The sequence below is a fragment of the Sphaerodactylus townsendi genome, linkage group LG15 (genome assembly GCF_021028975.2).
Source record: "Sphaerodactylus townsendi isolate TG3544 linkage group LG15, MPM_Stown_v2.3, whole genome shotgun sequence".
NCBI lineage: Eukaryota > Metazoa > Chordata > Lepidosauria > Squamata > Sphaerodactylidae > Sphaerodactylus > Sphaerodactylus townsendi.
Window position 1 is genome coordinate 5960964 of NC_059439.1, and position 19149 is coordinate 5980112.

Sequence of the window (19149 nt, forward strand, 5' to 3'; positions counted from 1 at the left end):
TAACGCTTGGGCGTGCTTTGTTTTCCTCAGCCAGAGTTCATCATCAGATCTGAATACATAAACAGTGACAAATCAGGATCTAAGCTGGATTGCAAACCGTGGTTTGTGTTAACCACAGTTAAGCATTATCTGTGTGACAGTGTGCCATGGTTAAGACAGTTCATTTCTCTAATCCATCCTTATGCAAAGTGTTAAATAAGGAGAGAGCTTTACATTGGCCAATCTGTCCATCTTTAGGATGTTGAAGAATAACATAGCAAGTCTACTGTCATCTGCTACCATTAATTGATAGAGGAGAGGGAAGAGACCAAAATCAATGGAAAGGGTGCACTTTTACCTCCTCCCTATTAATTTGATTGGCACCTGGGAACTGAGGTTGAAAGGGACTGCTGGTGGAGGAAAACCCAGCAGAGATCAGCGTCCATCAGCCCCTTCCTTCCTTTTTCTTTTTTAGGGAATCCAGACAATTAAGCAGTTTTTGTTATATGGAGAAAATACACTCCAGTACAGAAGCTTTATATGCAAACCTGCCCACCATGTATACCAGTTTTTTTTTTGAAGTAACAGATTATGCCAGGACAATTCAGAATTTATGCTCAGGATCAGCGTAAGTGTATGAAGATACCCTAAATCAGCAAGGCACCTACCTCAACAATCTGGAAACACTGGGTTGGATTCAGTCATTAATTTTTTCAAAATTAGCATGCCTAATGCATACAATGTATGTTTTCCACCAATGGCTGCTGTAGCAAGATACCAGCACGTTCCTTTCAAGTATTATTTTTTATCTCATGCTTGCTCTTCCCCAGATTGAACCACAGTGGTTACCCTGCAGGCAGGGAAAATGTAAAACTGGAGAGCTGGAGTGGGCATCAGAAATGAATTATAACAGTTTGAAGCAGTTGTCGATTCAAAAATGGTATGCAAATGTCAAACAGTAGCAGAAATGTGTTTTATTTTAGAAATAGTGCTTTTTAAAGCACTTGCACTTTCTTACCTGTGTAAAGGGCAGTTGCTTGCAACATGCAACCTTATACAAACCCTCTTCTGAAGAATTCTATCTTACTCAAAAGTTTTGAAGCAACCATATTTTATTATTTAAAGCAAATTTGAAGCTGTGAGCCTGAGCAGCAAATGTAACGTTTCAGTGTAACACATATAGTGACACATTGAAGACTCCCCTTTCCAATTGTAGTTCCCTTACACTGCCTGAAGAGCCATTTTCAGGCAGTGTATAATTTGTTTACTTTATTTATACGCCAACATTTCCCACATTGGGTAGGTGTGCTTTATTTTATCCTCACAACAGCCCTGTGAGGTCAGTTAGGCGTGTGTGACCCAGCAAGCTTTCATGGTACAGTGGGTATTCAAAACGGGCATCTCTCAGATCCTAGTTCAGCTCTTTGACTACTGTATCACACTAATTGGGGCATGAATATGGAATGATTCTGGTGTGAGCATCAGTTCCTTGGAATCCCAGCCCAAGTGTTTTATTAGTGTTTTGTTTTTAGTAGCGTGCTTGTGATTTATTTACAGCGCAGTCCTGAGAAGAGTTGAAACTTTCTACATCTATTGAAGTCAGGGGCTCAAAAGGGTGCGACTGCTTTGGAGTGCGTTATAAGACTCCTGTTGTTTCCGTTCTGTGCCATAACCATCTACTGAGGAGTTGTAATTTTAACATTGGTAAAATGGCTCAGTCTTCGTGGGCTAATGTTTGAACACACAGGATTTGTGAAACATCTCTAACCGCTGCCAGGTTTGGCTTGCAAAACCAAGTAATTAGTGTCAGAGGTACTGTTTAAATATGCATCATTAATCTAGAAAAAGTTAATCCAGAAAAATAAGGCCCTTTACAAATCATTCGGGACCACAGTTGCAGCTGTAGCTACCTCTGCTCCTCTTTGGTCTCTAGTCATGAATGAAGCCAAAAATATACAACCAATAGAGAGAAGGGCCATGAACTTTCCTCAGGACTCTCCTTTGTCCTTTATCTGGATCTCTCAGCACTGTGACCTGGATTATAGCTGGGTGAAATGCCGTTGATGGCTTAGTAACAATTCCCCCAGATACTGCTGCCGCCTGACATTTGGGCTCAGCAACCTTTGGAAGAAGGGCCGCTTCTTGAGCTAGTGACTAATCAGAATGGGGTTGGCTTCTGTACTGTTGCTGCTTGGCTGTTGTGTAGTTAGGTGGGATTTTAAATTGGCTTTGCTTCTAGATGTAAGCTGGAAAGGCCGTAATGGAGAGGGTCCTCTCTCTCTCTCTCTCTCCACTCCTTGATCCATACTAGAGGAATTCCATAGTGCTAACTGTATTTCTTGTTTCAGTGGTGGGATCCCAAAATTTTAGTAACAGGTTCCCATGGTGGTGGGATTCAAACAGTGGCGTAGCGCCAGTGGGTCTGGGGGCGTGGCCTGGCCAGGAATTCCGGGGGCGTGGCATTAATAATTTCTCTGTTACTGTAAAAAAAAAGTTCCTAATTTCCAACTGGTATCTTCCTGTCCATAATTTAACCTTATTATAGCAAGTCCTATCGTCTACTGCCAACAGAAACAACTACTTTTCCTCTAATTGACTGCCTGTCAAATACTTAATACTTTCAAATAGGTTGGGTGCTGTGTGGTTTCCGGGCTGTATGGCCGTGTTCTAGCAGCATTCTCTCCTGACGTTTCGCCTGCATCTGTGGCTGGCATCTTCAGAGGATGATCCTCTGAAGATGCCAGCCACAGATGCTAAACAATGTACTGTGGCATGGGATTTTGTGGCTTGATCCTGCTTCCTAACCTCTCCTCTGGTAGCTTAATGGGAGGCCGCACAAAGCTGACTCTCATGAAGTCTCAATTACTCAGCTTGGTCAAATAACTGTACTTGCTATTGTGAAGGATGTCTACAAGAGTAAATGTAGTGCATGAGAGAAGTACTGGATGTGGACAAGAGGAAGAGTTGGTTATATCCCATCTGTCCTGTAAGAGGGGCTCAAAGGGGCTTACAAAACTCTTCCCCCTCACAACAAACACCTGTGAGGTGGGTGGGGCTGAGAGCCAAGGGAACTGTTGACTAGCCAAGGTCACCCAGCTGGCATGTGTTGGGTCGTTAATTCCTCAGATAAGCTTCCCTCAGCTCAAGTGGAAGCGGGGGAATCAAGCCCAGTTCCTCAGATTAGACTGCGCCTGATCTTAATCACTGCCAGCACTGCCTATGCAGGGGGCTGTGATCAAATCCTTACTCTCAGTCCAGCCAATCTCACGGTTGTGGGATGGAAATGGGATAACCTACCATATGTATTTTATTTTAAGAGTACCTGATATGTTTCAATACCAGCATTTTTCTGATAGCACAGAAGTTTTTTAGAAAGGCTCAAAGAAAAATAAACCGCAGCTCTGAGTATACAGTTGGATTACACAAGAAACCTTTAGGGCTATCCCAACTGTTTCTTCCAACAGCAGGTCAGCAGTTTGTTGGGACTGTAACCCAGGCAGAAACTTGACTATGCCAAGAACAGACCTGCATGTTTTGTATCTGAGCAGCAACATTTGGTTCAAAGCACAGTGGACTGATTTAAGTCAACGTGAATTAAATTAGTAATCTGAATCAAATCTGACCAAGGAAAAAAAGCTGATGTAAATGTTTTTTTTTTAAATATTGAAATGTGTCACACCTACTGGGTACTTCCTAAGTACAGTTATCCTTCACACTGTAACTTTCCCCATTGTGGTTTTGATATGTGCTGGTCCAACATAAAAAAATTAAATGGGATTTTTTGGGGGTTGCAGGAAGCTGCAGATGACATGTGAGGGCCAGTGACAGAAAAGTTTAGAAACTCAGAAATGCATAACATGTATGTATAGTGTATGTATAGCAAATGTCAATATATTTGATCTTTAATACCATGAATATACACAATTTCTTTTTTTAAAGTTAAAAGAAAGAAAAATTCAAAACTTATTCACTTTAGTACAGAGGGTCACCTGAAGCTACGGCTCTCCCAGATGTTCATGGATTACAATCCCCATCAGCCCCTGCCAGCAAGGTCCTTGGCCATGCTGGCAGGGGGCTGATGAAGTGAATCCATGAACATCTGAGCTCCCACAGTTCTGAACTCCTGTTCTAGCTCTGAGGAGAGACCAAAATATTTTATGCAGATTTCCAGATTGCAGGGTGCACTGTGCCCCTAACCCCAGTGATGTGGAAGGGATAATTGTAAAGGAAGGATTGTAGTTATTTTGAAAAGTATTTATAACTTAACAGCCTACATATAATCTTAGAGGCTACAGTATAGACCCCTTAACTATTTAAGACAATGTGTTACTATTTCCAGAAAACAATACCCTAGATTGCCTATTTTTAGATAGCTTAATGGTCATGACTCCAGATAGTGTCTCTTTTATAATAAACAGCCATGACAAGAAGTATACTTGTGTAGATAGGACTAAGCTGAATCAACACTAAAAGGGATTCCTTGTTCCCAGGGATCCTTTCTGTTTTGGCCACCCTACCACGACCCACAAAAGTAAATAATCTCAATCAAAAGCAGGGACTGATGGTAAGTACTTGGCAGATAAAGAGTAAAAGGGTCAGAACCAGTGGGGTGAAGAGCTTGGGCCAGTCCTTGGCTCTCACTATGTCCATTCAGCACTTAAACATTATGATATCCAAGTCACATATCTAGGACATTTTATTCTGCCCTTACTGTACAGGGCTCAGAATGACATACATAGTTCTTCCTGGATTATTTTATTTATCCTCTTGCAAACCTGAGATAGGAGTTAGACTAGTGGCCTTAGAGGTACCTGGTGAACAGCATGGCAAAATGGAAATTTGAACTAGGGTCCCTCAAATCCTAGTCCATCATGGTAGTTGCTCACAGCACACTTCTATCGTGCTGTGCAATGACTCATGAAGATCTTTTCCTCACGGTCCTTTCTTTCCAAAGAAAAGGTGGTTCTCAAAAGTTCGATGAAGTCATAGCTCATTTTCAGATATGATGCATTTGCCTTAATTTCTGATTTCATGTTAAATCCTGATAGTTTTTTTTAAAGAGAAACTTACTACAATAAGTTCCTCTCAACAGGGTAAAGGTAAAATAAAAATTATCCTAATCCTGTATTGTAGCTAAGCACAGTTGGTTTATTCCTTAATAACAACACATGGTGCAAAGTGAACAGTGTGAAAGAGCCAATGAAGGCACCATCCCTACATCTCTTCTTGCATTCTTGGCAAGACAAATCAAATTGAAGAATGAGGGCGGGGGGGGGGGGGGGGGTCAGGATACCACCTGCGGAATAATACACAGCAAACCATGTGGTTTCCTCTCCCTGGGAAGGAAAATGTCACAAAGTAACCTGAAGTCGGTTCTTAGAACTACAAAACTTGCATCATTTTAAGAGAATGCAAAACACAGGTGGTGTCTATTTTTTTAATGAATTAGAAGCACAAAAGCGGGCAACATATACATTAAGATCCTCAGCCAAACAGACTGGGGTTTCCCAGACTGCTCCCATTTCCCATTCAGCTACCTGATTAATAGAAGCACCCACTAGCGGAGACATCTGAAAAGAAATTCTTATTTTCCCCCCCTCAAGGGCTGTGGATGGTGACAATGTACACATATCTAATCCTGCAGAACTAGAGACCCTGTGTGATGTCCAGCTGACACAGTATGATGATAGCTCAGGGCTAGAGCGTTCTTCATAGCTACATAGATCTCCCAACCCCAAACCAGAATACTATCTTCTACTCTACGCACAGAGAAGTAGGCTACAAAGTTCAAGCCAAAGAACTCAGAACTTGTTTACAGCAGAAGCTGGAAAAATTGGCTGTTGTGGGTTTCTGGGCTGTGTGGCCATGACCTGCTAATTTTGCTCTTAAGTTTCACCCACATCTATGGCTGCATGCATTCTCCCACAGCGATGCCATGGACAGAAACCTGCAACAGATATCTTAGGATACGCCAGCCATAGAAGCGGGTGAAACACTAGGAGCAAAAACCTGGTAGGCCATAGCCACACAGCCTGGAAAACCCACAACAACTTTCAACTAATATCAGCCATGAAGTCTCCAAGCAATACAGTTTAGCAGAAAAAAAAAATGTTTGACATTTTTTGGATTTGGCATCATTAATTCAGGAGACAGAAACAAACTAACAAGAAACATGCAAGTTCAAGCCAGGAGGCCACTTTCCAAGCTGGTGTTATGCTATGCCTAACAGCCATGATCTATCTCCAAACGTTAACGACCTTTGTCAATCTACAAGGATTGTTTGTTTTATCATCTCCATAACCGAGACTAACTGGGATTGGCAAGCTTGTCTTTTAGCTCCCAGTAACTCTTTCGAACGTGCAGAAACCACCATTTGCATTTAAGCGGGTGGTTGTACTTGCTGCTAATTAGTACATACACACAAAGCCACACTAGGGAACTGCGTGGCAGCATTTAGCCCAAGAATTGAGTAAAAGGAGGAGAAAAAAAACTAGAATTGCATCAGCACAAAGCCTGAATTGTACCGAAAGAATGCATGGTAAACTAGGTGAAGGAAGGGTATATCCTCATATGCTCAGTTTACATTACTATGGCCATTTGGAGTAGACACAGGAGAATCTTAGCGAAACTACTAGGAAAGCCGTTCCGGGACAAGGCGTCAAAGCTACAGATCGTTAGGGTGAAATCCTATGGGGTATGGCAAAACGGCAACAGCCCTGATCTCATATAAAAGAATTAGAGAAGGCACATCAAGATCTCCCTGCCTGTGCCTTGGCTCTACCTTTGACCATGCCGTTGCGTTCCCTGAATGTCGACTACGTTGGCTACTGGCTTTGCTTTCTGCCTGTCCTGGCCTGTCTGGACTGGGTTATGACACCACCCTCACATGCTATTTCATCCTGACTCCAGCCTGTCCCCAGCCTCTAGCTCCTGCCTGCACAAGAGCACCTGAGGAATTTATCTTTGTTGCCATGCACCTTTTCAATTTGGGTTCTTCAGGAGGAGATACATTTATTAGTCAGTCTGGCATTTGGGTACATGTGCCGATCAATGGTGGCGATCTGTATGCGAACGATTTTAAATGTTCTAATGTTTCCAAGCTTACACCAGTCCCAGAAATGCCATCAACAGCATGGCATCCAAGAGAATAAAAGCAAACTTTGGTTTTCCTTCGGCTTGCTACACTAAGGAGCGTGTGCTAACGAATGTTAATGTGTTCCCTATCTCTTTGGGAATAGAAATCCAGTTTAGCTTTTTTATGAATTAATTTGTCAATTACATCTTCCTCAGTCCAACTTGTCATACCATTGATGTTAAAGGGTTTGCTTAGTCCACATTCAGAGGGGGCTTATACTGACTGCCTGTTAACTCTTCTGGGTCTATTTTCTTCTTTATGCAGATCCAGGATTTTTACGTCCTTCTTGTCATGAGAAGATGGTAATAAAGTGTCAGGGGAGGGAGTTGATGGTATTCATCACTTCAAGATGAGTATTAGAGCTTATCAGCTCCTCCATTGCTTTTAGAGTAGCTTATTCTGCCATGGATCTATCTGACCCTGGGGCTTTTGGTTCTTTGATAGCTACTCTATGACAACTCCTGAATTCGAGATATTCCTAATTTCATGTTTGCATGATGGTTTACAGTGGAAGAATTCTCAGAGTGAAAGCTTTAAATGTATTCATTTAGAGCGAGTGGTGACGAACCTTTGGCACTCAGATGTTATGGACTACAGCTCCCATCAGCTCTCTTCCAGCATGGCTATTAATTAGCCATGCTGGCGAGCCGCTGATGATAGAATTATGAGTCTATAACATCTGAGAGCCAAAGAGTTCGCTAACACCTATAGTTCGAGAGTCACTGTGTTGACGTCTTTTTTGACAATACAACTCAGAAAAGAATTGGGCAAATTGATCTTGGATTCTTCCTCTTATGGTAGAGTAGTTTTGCCATTTCTTCCTTTGGATTAATTAATTGTCCTTTATTTCCTTTCTTAAATGCTAGGTACATTCTAAAAATCTTCCTGGCTTTTTATGCATATTGAGATATGGTGTAGCGATGGCGAAGAGGTGGGTGAACTCTCAATCTGGGGAACTAGAGCTGGTTTGATTCCCCACTCCTCCACATATAAACAACAGACTCTTATCTTCTAGTAAAAGTGGGTGCAAGTTTGGTCCCACTCCTCTGCAGTGGACGAGCCTGCTGGCTGACCTTTGGGCTGAGTCACAGTTCTCACAGAACTCTCATCTTAGCCCCACCTTACCTCACTAGGTGTGTGCTGTGGGGAGGAGGAAGGGACTGACATTTTGTCCAATCAACTTTGAGACTTCTTAGAGTTGAGAAAAGGAGAGGTATAAATTCAAAACTCTTCACTTCTTCCAAATCCAAGAGATGAAAGGAAATCCTGACTGTGGCTAATCAGATGGCGTAGCATAGGATGTTTGTTGCTTGGGAATGGCCTTCTTTTGGAATGAGAGTTTGTTGTTGTGCTAGTTCAATTCTGATCCAAGTATTGATCAGATGAAGTAGGCAATACAACTTGAGACATTTTCTTTTACTGCTATTCAGGTTTGGGATCGCTTTAAGATTTCACTCAAGACTCAAGTGAAATGGCTGCCGGGAAACACACTTGGTATGGGGCACTGCTGTTTTAGCGATCAGGGAAAGGAATTCTGTGACCATGGTACTCCAGCCACATTCATTAAAAGGGTAAGCGTTAGCGAAAAGAATTCATTAGAGGAGACATTCAAAGTCAAAGCTATTGCCCCTCTGGGACTGTATCAAGGAACAACATGGGACTGCCTATGGACTGCCGAGAAAGCATGGGACTACTTTACAGAACTTATTTGTACTTTGAAGCCATTTTCACTCTTTAACTTTCTGGTGATGATACTGATATGACAGCTTGTTAGGAACTGGAGGTATACTGCACATTTTCTGCAGGTACTTCATATAATGACTGGGGTCCACTACTGAGACAGTGGTAAGTGCACCAACTTCACCCCTAAGCACAGAACATGATATACTAGGACTTAGGACATCCAATAAAGATATTACTAGAGGGTACTCAAATTCCAACAAGGTTTGAGGATGATTCTCTACCAGTTCCAATCTTTTATGTGAATTAATTCCCAGTCTTAGCACATTAAGAAATTCACTAGGATGCACAACTGTGAGTTGCAGGGCAGCATCAGGCTACCAATCGCAGTTTCTAGTACTTCTGTTGTAATGCGTTTCCTGCCATGGCAGGCCTGTTGGACTGGATGGCTCTTTGGTGGACTCTTCGCGCAACACTTTTCAATTTCTGCTGGCATACTTGGAAAGGTGTTAATTTGCCTGTATTGCAGAGTCCACTCAATTTTCTTTTACATAAAATGCATCTCCTGTTCCCCTTAATTCTGAGCTTTTTTTCTTTCAAAAAAAGACCAAAAATATTTCTAAGCCCGCTTTGAACTTCTGGAAATAATCTAATTAAAAGTCAAGCAAATGTATGCTGGAAGAGGCTGCTAAGACAACAGGACATGGTTTGGTACCTAATGGGTAGCATTTGTGATTTTACCAAGGAATCCTGATTCTCTCATTTCCTATGCCCTACCTACAGATCACTTTGAGTTTATTTAAAACATCTTTATGCACATCAGTCATTCCCACTGCTTGGCACTCCCTCAATGCCATTAATAACAAATATTAAGACTTTTATCATTTTGTGGGTTTTTTTCTTTTTGTAAAGCCTCTTTACTTAGGCTCTTTAACTTACCATGAAGGAAAAAAGCAAATGCTAAAACATTCTCAGAGAAGTAAATAGAGTAAAATGAAGGCAAGAACAATAAAATACCACATTATCAAAATTATAAATACAAATAGTGCTTTAAGAAAGAAAGACGTTAAACCAAAAAGCTTAACAGAGGTATTAGACAAAACAGCATCGTGATAGAAGTAGCTACCGAAGTAATGAATACCTAAATGAACAGCAGTTTTTTTGCTTGGGTGTTGACAGCAAAGCTGGTAGTGATGAAGATAAATATAGAGTTTCCTGGGAAAAGAAATCAAAGGGCCAAGTTACACAAATGCCACTAGAAAAGAGAGACAATCTACTACCACCAAAATGACAGGGGAGGGATGAAGCAGGAGGCCTCAGAGGAAGCATCTAGAGTGATTAAGATAAGCATACATAGTGAGAAGAGGCCCAGTTCTTTAGATATCCTGGCCCCTAGGGATACTTAGGGCTTTTAGAGAGATCAAATCAGCACTTTGACTCAGCCCAGGAAATAAACAGGAAGTTGAGGTGCAGAAACATCAAAGTTACTCCTGTCTCTCTTGCAGCTAGAATTTTTGCATCAACTGTGTTTTCCAAAAGCCTTAAATAGTCAGTCATGCCTACCGAGCACATTACAGTAATCTGATCTGGATGCTTGTATGAAGGCGTAATGTGTGAGAACAGATCAAACAGCCCCCATCCAAAGGCACTTCAGGGGATGGGGGTGGGTTGAGCTAGAAAGGGCTTGTGGAAGCTAAGTGAGGAACCTCTCCAGGAGCACCTCTACCTGTTGAGAGGGCAGACACACCAGAAGCGCTGCCAAGTCCTGCTGCTGCAAAACCTCTAGAAGTTTGGAGCTGCAGCATGGGGGAGCTGTCTTCTAGTGTCCTGTTGGGATGCCAGAATGGAAATTTGGCTGGCAGAGGAGCAGGCCAGGGAGGTTCTATGGAGCGAGAACCAATGTTAGCCTGGCGGCTCCTTCACTTGGGGTTTTAGGGTCAGTTACGCCCCATGGCACCACCAGCTCTCAAACGTCCAGCCACCCCTTTTTGGTGGTGTATATCAACTATACTCTACCAGGACTTTTCAATGGGTGGGGGGGGAGTTTGAGGGGCTTTCCCGAAGCTCCTGGAAGCAGTGGTAAGTAAGCCCTACTGGAGTGCGCACCACTTTTTCCAGTGCTGTTCTTCATCCTACCACCTTTGGGTTTTGGATCGGGGACTCTGCAAAATCTCTTCAAAAGAGATTCAATAGAAGCCATCTCAACCCTAAACTGCAAACAGGACCGCCTCCTGTTAGCTACACTTACCTGAGTTTTATGGTTAGTGCTAAATAAACTGGGAACCCATGCAGAAAAGTTTTTAAGCCTATCCTTGATGGGTTTCCCCTCCCAAAACAACTCATATTAATTGTCATCTTGTCTAAATTAAGCTCCTGTTTTTAAACTTCTAATCCTTCATTGATCTCAGGCACTGGTGCAGGGATCTCCACTGACTTCCTAGGATCTGATGGAAAGAGAGACAGAGCTGCATGTCACCTGTACCTAGATCTTCAGGTATCACCCTGGACAATTCTGCATAAATAAATAGCATGGAAAATAAAATGGAGCCCACAGACCTTCTCTACAGGCCAAAGGAGACAACAACAGTTTCACAACCTCTTCAGAACCAAATGAAGACGTTAACAACTGCTCCCCCAGGTCCATATCAGCTGTGCAGCCCACAACCCCTGCTGATGGTACTAAAAGCCTCTTGAGAAGTCCAAAGGACCCAGAATTGATATGTTCTCATTAGGTAACTACCAGACTACTAACAGAAACAGTAGTGGTCTCCTATTACACTGTTTCAAGTTTGCTTAATTTGATTATCATAAAGAATTCTAATATTATCAAGGATACAAGAGAAGAACATTAATATTCCTTCAAAGGCTAGAAATCTCTCCCCCGACCCCCACCCATATGCCGTGCCTTTGGAGGAAGCACCCTGCCACTGGCGGAAGAGGCAATTCAAAAAGTTTGCAGCAATTTTCAATCTGGCTACATGGAAAGGAAGAGATGAGAATTTTGAGTTGCAGTTGACTGAAGGTGGGTATAACCTCAGGTAAAGCTGAATGGCTGGCTGTAAGTTGTTATGATGCCTCTTTTAACAGCTTCGCTTCCTTCTGATAGACTCTCCTTATTTTCCTTGCAAACGGATAAAAAAGACACCAGAAATCTCCATGGCTTTCCCCAATCCAACGAAAGCAAAACATTTAGGACAGGGGTAGGGAACCTGCGGCTCTCCAGATGTTCAGGAACTACAATTCCCATCAGCCTCTGTCAGCCTGGCCAATTGGCCATGCTGGTAGGGGCTGATGGGAATTGTAGTTCCTGAACATCTGGAGAGCCACAGGTTCCCTACCCCTGATTTAGGGCTACCAACAATGCTATTTTTGGAAGTACTAATACATTGTGTGGCCTGGAGGGAAAGCAGAATGGTGTAGTCCAATCTCATTACATCTCAGAAGCTAAGCAGGGTCAGCCCTGGTTAGTACATGGATGGGAAACCAAGGCAAGCTCTGCGAAGGAAGGCAATGTCAAATCACCTCTGCTTCTTAGTTGCCTTCTAAGTCTCTTAATGGATCGCCATGTTGGAAGCTAAGCAGGATCAGTACTTGGATGGAAGACCACCAAGGAAGGCTCCGCAGAGGAAAGCAATGGCAAACCATCTCTGCTCCTTGCTTGCCTTGAAAGCCCCTTGTTGGGGTTGCCATAGGTCAGCTGTGACTTGACAGCACTTTTACATACCCAATATATTGTTCACAGCCTAGTCTTCAACATTTCTTCCTTGTGCTGAAAAACAGCACCAAATCCAATCAAACTGACCCAACAGATGGACCAAGGGAGTCAGGATTTGCAAAAAGTTGCTTTCCATGCTGTTAAACATGAGGCTTTGTTTTGGTTTTTTTTGCTTGCAGTCAACCAAGGCCTCCCATTCATGCTGATATTCCCAAATGCACATTCTAGCATTCAACAAACCAGAAGGCAGCTTACCGAAGTAGCAGCTCTTTGGGGAGCTTTTTATTGATCGCAGCCTCATCGTTATTTGAGAACATCTGCAAGGGGGAAAAAAGCAATAAAACTCATTTAGCCTTTTGCATGGTCATTATGGATCATTGTTTCTTATAAAAAGCAGGTAAATGTGACCCAGGGGAAGGTTTAGCAGAAGCAGATCTGATTCATGGCCCTTTGCAAGAGGGAGAGAGAGATTTATGGGAATCTGAATGGGTGACATTTAGAGACCATTTAAATGCCACCCATAAATATTACATTTTAAAACTTGGTTTCAACATGTATTATAAACCACACTGTGCTGTCTATATTCCTAAATTAAGAAGCCTTAACTTTAAGATATTTGTTTATTTTGGCCGCTTAACAGTGGACCGCTGGGACTGAGAAGAACCTTGGAATATTTATTCTTATCAGAGCAAAAGGGTCTGCTACAGCTAGACGGAGGATAAGGAGAGTGGCCTTAATACAATTTTCTATGAGATTAATTTAGCAGATTCTATTCTCCTCAGGGATTAAAAAAATGCTCCCTAGGACTGACCTCACAAGCAAACTGAGGGGGATTTTCCCTTTCCGGGAAGTGGGTGATTTGGTTCATGGTCACCTTAAAAATCTTAATCTGATTCATTTATTTGTTCTTGCTCTCTGACTTGAGGGAAGGTGGAATATGACAGCTCAATCTGACAGTACAAGGATTCATTTCTACTCAAGTTTATACTATTATATCTGCATTGAAAATGTTTGGGGACTCACTTTAAGGAGGGTAGATATTTCACTAGTTTCAGCACAATGTTGCCCATCATAGTCACACAAATTATAAACATTGACTGGTGAAACGGGGATTTGGTTTCAGATAGAAAATGTTAATTAATGTGCTTGATGCACTTATAAGGAAATTTAGTTCTCAATAAGGCTATACATTAGACTATAGTCACAAAGTTCATAAAATGCTGCTTCATACGAAAACAAATTCCTTACAAACACAAAACCAACAGCTTGATCAGGCTATCAACTTTTCTTCACATATTTTGATTTTCTATATGTATGAAACCATTACATTTGGAGGAGCATTCTAACATCTGGTGACCCCACCCCACTGCAGCCTGAAGAAGTATAGCACAGGCCTATGTTTGCCACCTCAGGAAAAACTACCTCAAGGTATGGCTTGCATAAAGATCACTGTAGCCAACCAGAAATGGAGTTGGCAGCTATAGAGGTCAGGGGGTTGATCATTTCCTCAATATTTTTCCAGCTTGCACTCCAAAGACAGAAAGCCAGTAGAACCTGCGGAATTTTGCTGGTGGTGCATCAGTGAAGAGTCTCTCCATTTCTGCATGCTCCCTCCACCCATCCCATTCACACTTACAATTCATTAGAAATATGTCCAAAGCGACCACAGTTACACAATACAGCAGGATAGAATTTATAGACAGATATACATCAATGACTTCACGATGGGGAAGGAGTAATGAGGATGTGAAACAGAATCAAGATGAATGGAAATTGTGGCAGTCAGTGTGATTTCATAAGTTACACAACTCAGGATTTTTTGTCATTTCACAACCAGTATGATAAGATTCAATCACACAGACACAGACACACACAGAGTCCAATAGCAGGAAAAGAATAAAATATTTGACTAGTCTATTCAAGTTTCCCATCACTTACAGGCAAATGTGCACATCCACAGGCATTGTAGACCAGAGTTTTATTAGTTGAAATACCACTATTTGATGGTTTTAGTGTTGTGATAACTGAATTTTGGAAGTGTTGTAAGATGTACTGAGTATGTCCAGATAGAAACTGGCGGCCTAGAAATCTAATAAATGAATAAACAAACTGCAAGACCAAGCAACTAAAACATTGTTAGAATACAGCTAAGCCTCAGTGGAGCAGCATAAAACTACTTCCTGAATGGCTAGAAAAATAACACACCCCTGTGCAATTACCTAAACCAGGAAGCCAAGGCAACCGGCTTCTGCGGGACTTTCAAAGGTGCCTCGCTCCCCAGCAAGGAAGGGGGCGAGGCGCTTTTGAAAGCCCCGCAGAAGCCGGCAGCCAAGGCAACCGGCTTCTGCGGGGCTTTCAAAGGTGCCTCGCTCCCCAGCACGGCAGGGGGGCCAGTCAGGGTCATCTGGCGGGCGGGATGTGGCCCGCGGGCTGTATAATGCCCAGGTCTGACCTAAACATTTGACATTGTCTCTTAAAAATTATGATTGGTTTTCAACCCCCGTCCTGCATGCACTTTTCTCTCTTCTTCAGGTTGTGCCTCAGAGCCAGTCAACACATCCCACAGCATCACGTTCCGCTTTCTATTTTGTCTTTCTTCCTCCACTCCCACAACCAGCTAGCTCGGGTTAGCCCCTTGATTTCAAGTCATGGTTTGAAATGGGTTTGCAAATCATGGCTAAGTGTCAAAGCACCAACCAGCTGATGCTCATTCAGATGACTTGGTAAATATTGCTTAGAGAAAACTAGGGAACAGAAGATGAAATCTGCAAGGAGGAGGAGCCCATAGCACATTCCTGGGTCTCCAAAAGCTCATTCGCATCAGGATTAGGTCAGTTTGGACAACCTTCCACCCTTCCCTCAAGTACTCTACTTGTATAAACCACAAGGGGATCTCACACCCCAGAAGAGCCCTGTTACCCTTCTTAATTATTTATTTAGCTGTACACACAAAATCATAAGTTACATTACAAGTTAAATGTCTCACATGGCGACTAGCCCATTAACTTTAAATACACTAAAAATTCTAAACTGTAGGTACAGAAATCTAAAAAACCGCAAAAGGAGGGGTAGTGGAGAGGGAAGCCAACTGAATGATAGAAACCAGAGATGCCTCAACCATACGCCTGGTGGAATAGCTCCGTCTTACAGGCCCTGAGGACCTATATCAAATCCCTCATGGCCCTGGTCTCATTGAACAGAGCGTTCCGCCAGGTTGGGGCCAGGGTTGAAAACACCCTGGCCCTGGTTAGGGCCAGCTGAAAAACAGCAAGCTTCACTGTTTTTCTTCCATGATCCTGCATAGAGTTCAGGGATCCCCATGCTATGATGTGCACAGAGCAGTTCTTTAAGCCAACAGCTTCAACCATTCCAGAACTGGGACTCTCTGAGCTACAAGAATGTCAGCACAGTCAGTGACAGAAAGAGGGAGAGACAGAGTTATTACTGCATCAGAGTCAAGGGGGTGGGGCGGTCTACAAATATTATAATAATAATAATAATAATAATAATAATAATAATAATAATAATAATAATAATAATAATAATAATAATAATAATAAAGGTCAGAACCGTGGGCACTGGAGCAAGAGAAACGAACAGGAACTGTAAGCAGAGCACTGGGAGGAGCACTATAGCGAGGAATGCCAATGTTCAGAGCCACGGAAGAATCTTTTCCACTCCTGGGTGATCCTGCCCCACTGTCCCGCGGCCTCTCTTAGGATTGTTTGTGACTTTGCTCTCTCTGTGTTTCAATTCTACCAAAAGGCAGCAATTTTTTTCAAACTTTGTACAGAAGAAGAAGAGGTTGGGTTTATACCCCACCTTTTCCTGTAGGACTATCAAGGCGGCTTAAAAACTCCTTTCCCTTTCTCTCTGAGCAACAGATACCTCGGGAGGTAGGTGAGGCTGAGAGAGTTTTCAGAGAACTGTGACTAGCCCAGGGTCACCCTCACAGGCTTCATGTGTAGGACTAAGGGAAACAAGTCTAGTTCACCAGATAAGAGTCTGCCGATCATGTGAAGGAGTGGGGAATCAAACCCAGCACCTCTCTAAACCACTACATCACGCTGGCTCTCATAGGGCTTGCGATCCAGCAGTTGGTGCTTTATAATCTACCTAAGGTTCCCCAACCCAAGAATGGACATCTTGAAGTAACAGTCAGTTAATGGGTGCACCATTATAACTGTCAAATACCAACTTTTCATCTGTTTGCTCTCTAACAGCCTGTTACGATCACAGAAATGCCATATTCTCAAGAATTCTCTAGCAAAATGAGCTTGATAAAGTAAAGGTAAAGTTTTCCCTCAGTTGTGTCTGACCCTGGAGTACCACTGCAAGCAGTGATTTCATAGGCAGGCCATTTTTGTGGGGTAGTTTGCCATTGTTTCCCTGGCTATTCTTTACCTCCTAGCTATGTGCTAGGTACTCATTTACCGTCCAAGGAATGGATGGATGGCTGAGTTGACCATGAGCCAGTTGCCAGGATATCTGACCCACAGGGGGCTCGAACTCTTGACTGTGTGAGTGGCAGTGCAAGCACTGCCACGCGGCTCCTTTGAGCTTGATAGTCTTCCCAATTTATTTACTTTCTGAAGTTAAAACAAATGAACAAACAAAAAACTGAGGAATGCAAGGAAGTTTTACAATCTGGCAAGTTCACCAATATTTTCAGCCTGGTTCACTGAGAGGCACTTTTCAAGGATGACTGATGTTATTAAGCTGGCCTTCAATACAGCTTATCCTGTCGTACCATTGTTCTTTACAATCCAGACAGAGCAGTAAAAGGCCCACATACAGGGTTTTACCCAGGATCAGCATAGCCACAATTGCTGAAACTGTCTACATTTCTGATTTTCTATGCCTTTCCCATACAAATTAAAAATCAACTGCAGAGAAGGTAAAAAAGAGAGGAAATTAAGAGCTAGCATGCACAGTGAATAAATAGTCAGCCCTGGAATGGGGAAGCCTGGCTCTAAATTCCATGAAGTTCTTTATTTAACTTTGGGTCAGAAATCATCTTCAGTTCCCTGTAGGTTGCCCCAAATTCCTTGGAGAAAGGAATGGATACAAGGATGAGACAAGTTACAAGAGGCTAGCCATGTTAGTTACCTGCACAAAAAGCAGCATCTGACAAACACCCTGAAGCAGAAGAGCCCATCCTGCCAGATCTAAGACACATACATGGAAGTGAAAAAGAAGTGGGGAAATCAGTACAAGCCAAGGGAAAAGCATCAAGCAATGCAGAGATAACTGTGCGTGTTAGCTGGGAAGATGGGAAGATTGCACAGAGCATATTAAATACGGGATCCGGTCAGAAGAAATGTGACCCAGTAGCTACTAATGAAGAATAGGCATAGAAACATGCAAACAAACACCAAAAGAGGTGTTTACTTTCCACAGTGTGCCAGCTACTCCCATGACCTACTAAGTCCATGTCGAATTTTATCTGCAGGGAGCACCAAATTGATTGGAAGCTGTACTGCTTGGTCAGTCCCTTAGATGAATACCACCAGGAATACCACCCATGCAAGATTTTGTTTAACTTTTCCCCCTTCCAAAGTCCACTCTCAGCAAGCAAAAAACCCCTGACAGCCCATCTTAAGAGTTCTCAACACAGGCTTCCTGTTTCCCCAGGAGCTCCTGTGAGCAAGACGTCTCTAGAGAGGCTAAAACTGTACCCGAGAACTAAGGGGTTGTTGGGTTTCGATCCTTTAAACAATAAACTGACTCTAGATTGCTGATCAGCAGTGTTTATTGGAAAGGCAACAAAGCACCCAGTTTACAGGAAGCCAGTCCTGCCCCCACCTGGCTTTTGAACCCCCCCTCCCGTTTTCCCAAAGAATGTGAGAAAGAGTGACATCGGAGTCCAAGCATGCCCCAAGGTCAGTGACAGAAAGAGATAAACCCACCTGGTCTCCTGCCCCCACGGAGCAATGGAAACCCGCTTCCCATGGGAATACAGGGGTGTCAGGGACAAGCCTAGTTACCTACCAAGCATGTGAAACAGATCAAGGAAAGAATGTTCCATTAACACTGTGGTTAAATTTAGCAGGCAGCGTACAGATATCTAAAAGCAGTTATGTTGAAAGGGACGCATCTCAATCAGCTAGATACAATCACCGTCTCCAATTTATGTGGCCCTAACCCGGGGTTGGGAATGTACCTTAATCAACCAGGTGCCAACCCTGACATGGGTACAGGTATCCTCTGCGCTAGAACAAGTAAAGGATTTTCAACTTTGCCATCAGAGTTCACCACCCTCCTCTAAGTAAATCAGATACAGTTGGAAATAGAAACAAGTGTATTCAATACTGCATACAGGATACCCTGCATGTAACTGTTTTATTGTCTGGGGGTTCTTGCCTGCTGTTCTCCTCCTACAAGGGTCTGGAATGGGCACCACAGCATCCATGTTTCATTTTACTTTCCCTATGAGGTAAGCCAGATGACAGAGAATTCAGGGGAGAGCAAAGGTTTGAGACTGCAGTTGCCAGGGTCCCAGTTATACATTATACAAATATTTAACATAGGTGTGGGGGAGATGCAATGGGCCCTAGGAAAGGGTGGTGGTGGAGGAAGAATCTCCCCTGCTCCCAGTGTGACACATGGGACTTTTGTGGGCCTGGGTCTGTGGCTTGGG

The 19149-nt window shown here is 42.9% G+C and overlaps 1 protein-coding gene across 2 annotated transcripts in view; it reads right to left on the bottom strand.

The window, feature by feature from the left end:
- FBXL20 (F-box and leucine rich repeat protein 20) overlaps positions 1–19149 on the bottom strand; it is a 99576-nt gene that overhangs the window by 45841 nt on the left and 34586 nt on the right. For both annotated transcript variants that reach the window (XM_048517321.1, XM_048517320.1), the window contains one exon: positions 12765–12826. In XM_048517321.1, coding sequence (XP_048373278.1) covers positions 12765–12826 — 62 coding nt within the window. The remainder of the gene's footprint in view (positions 1–12764; positions 12827–19149) is intronic.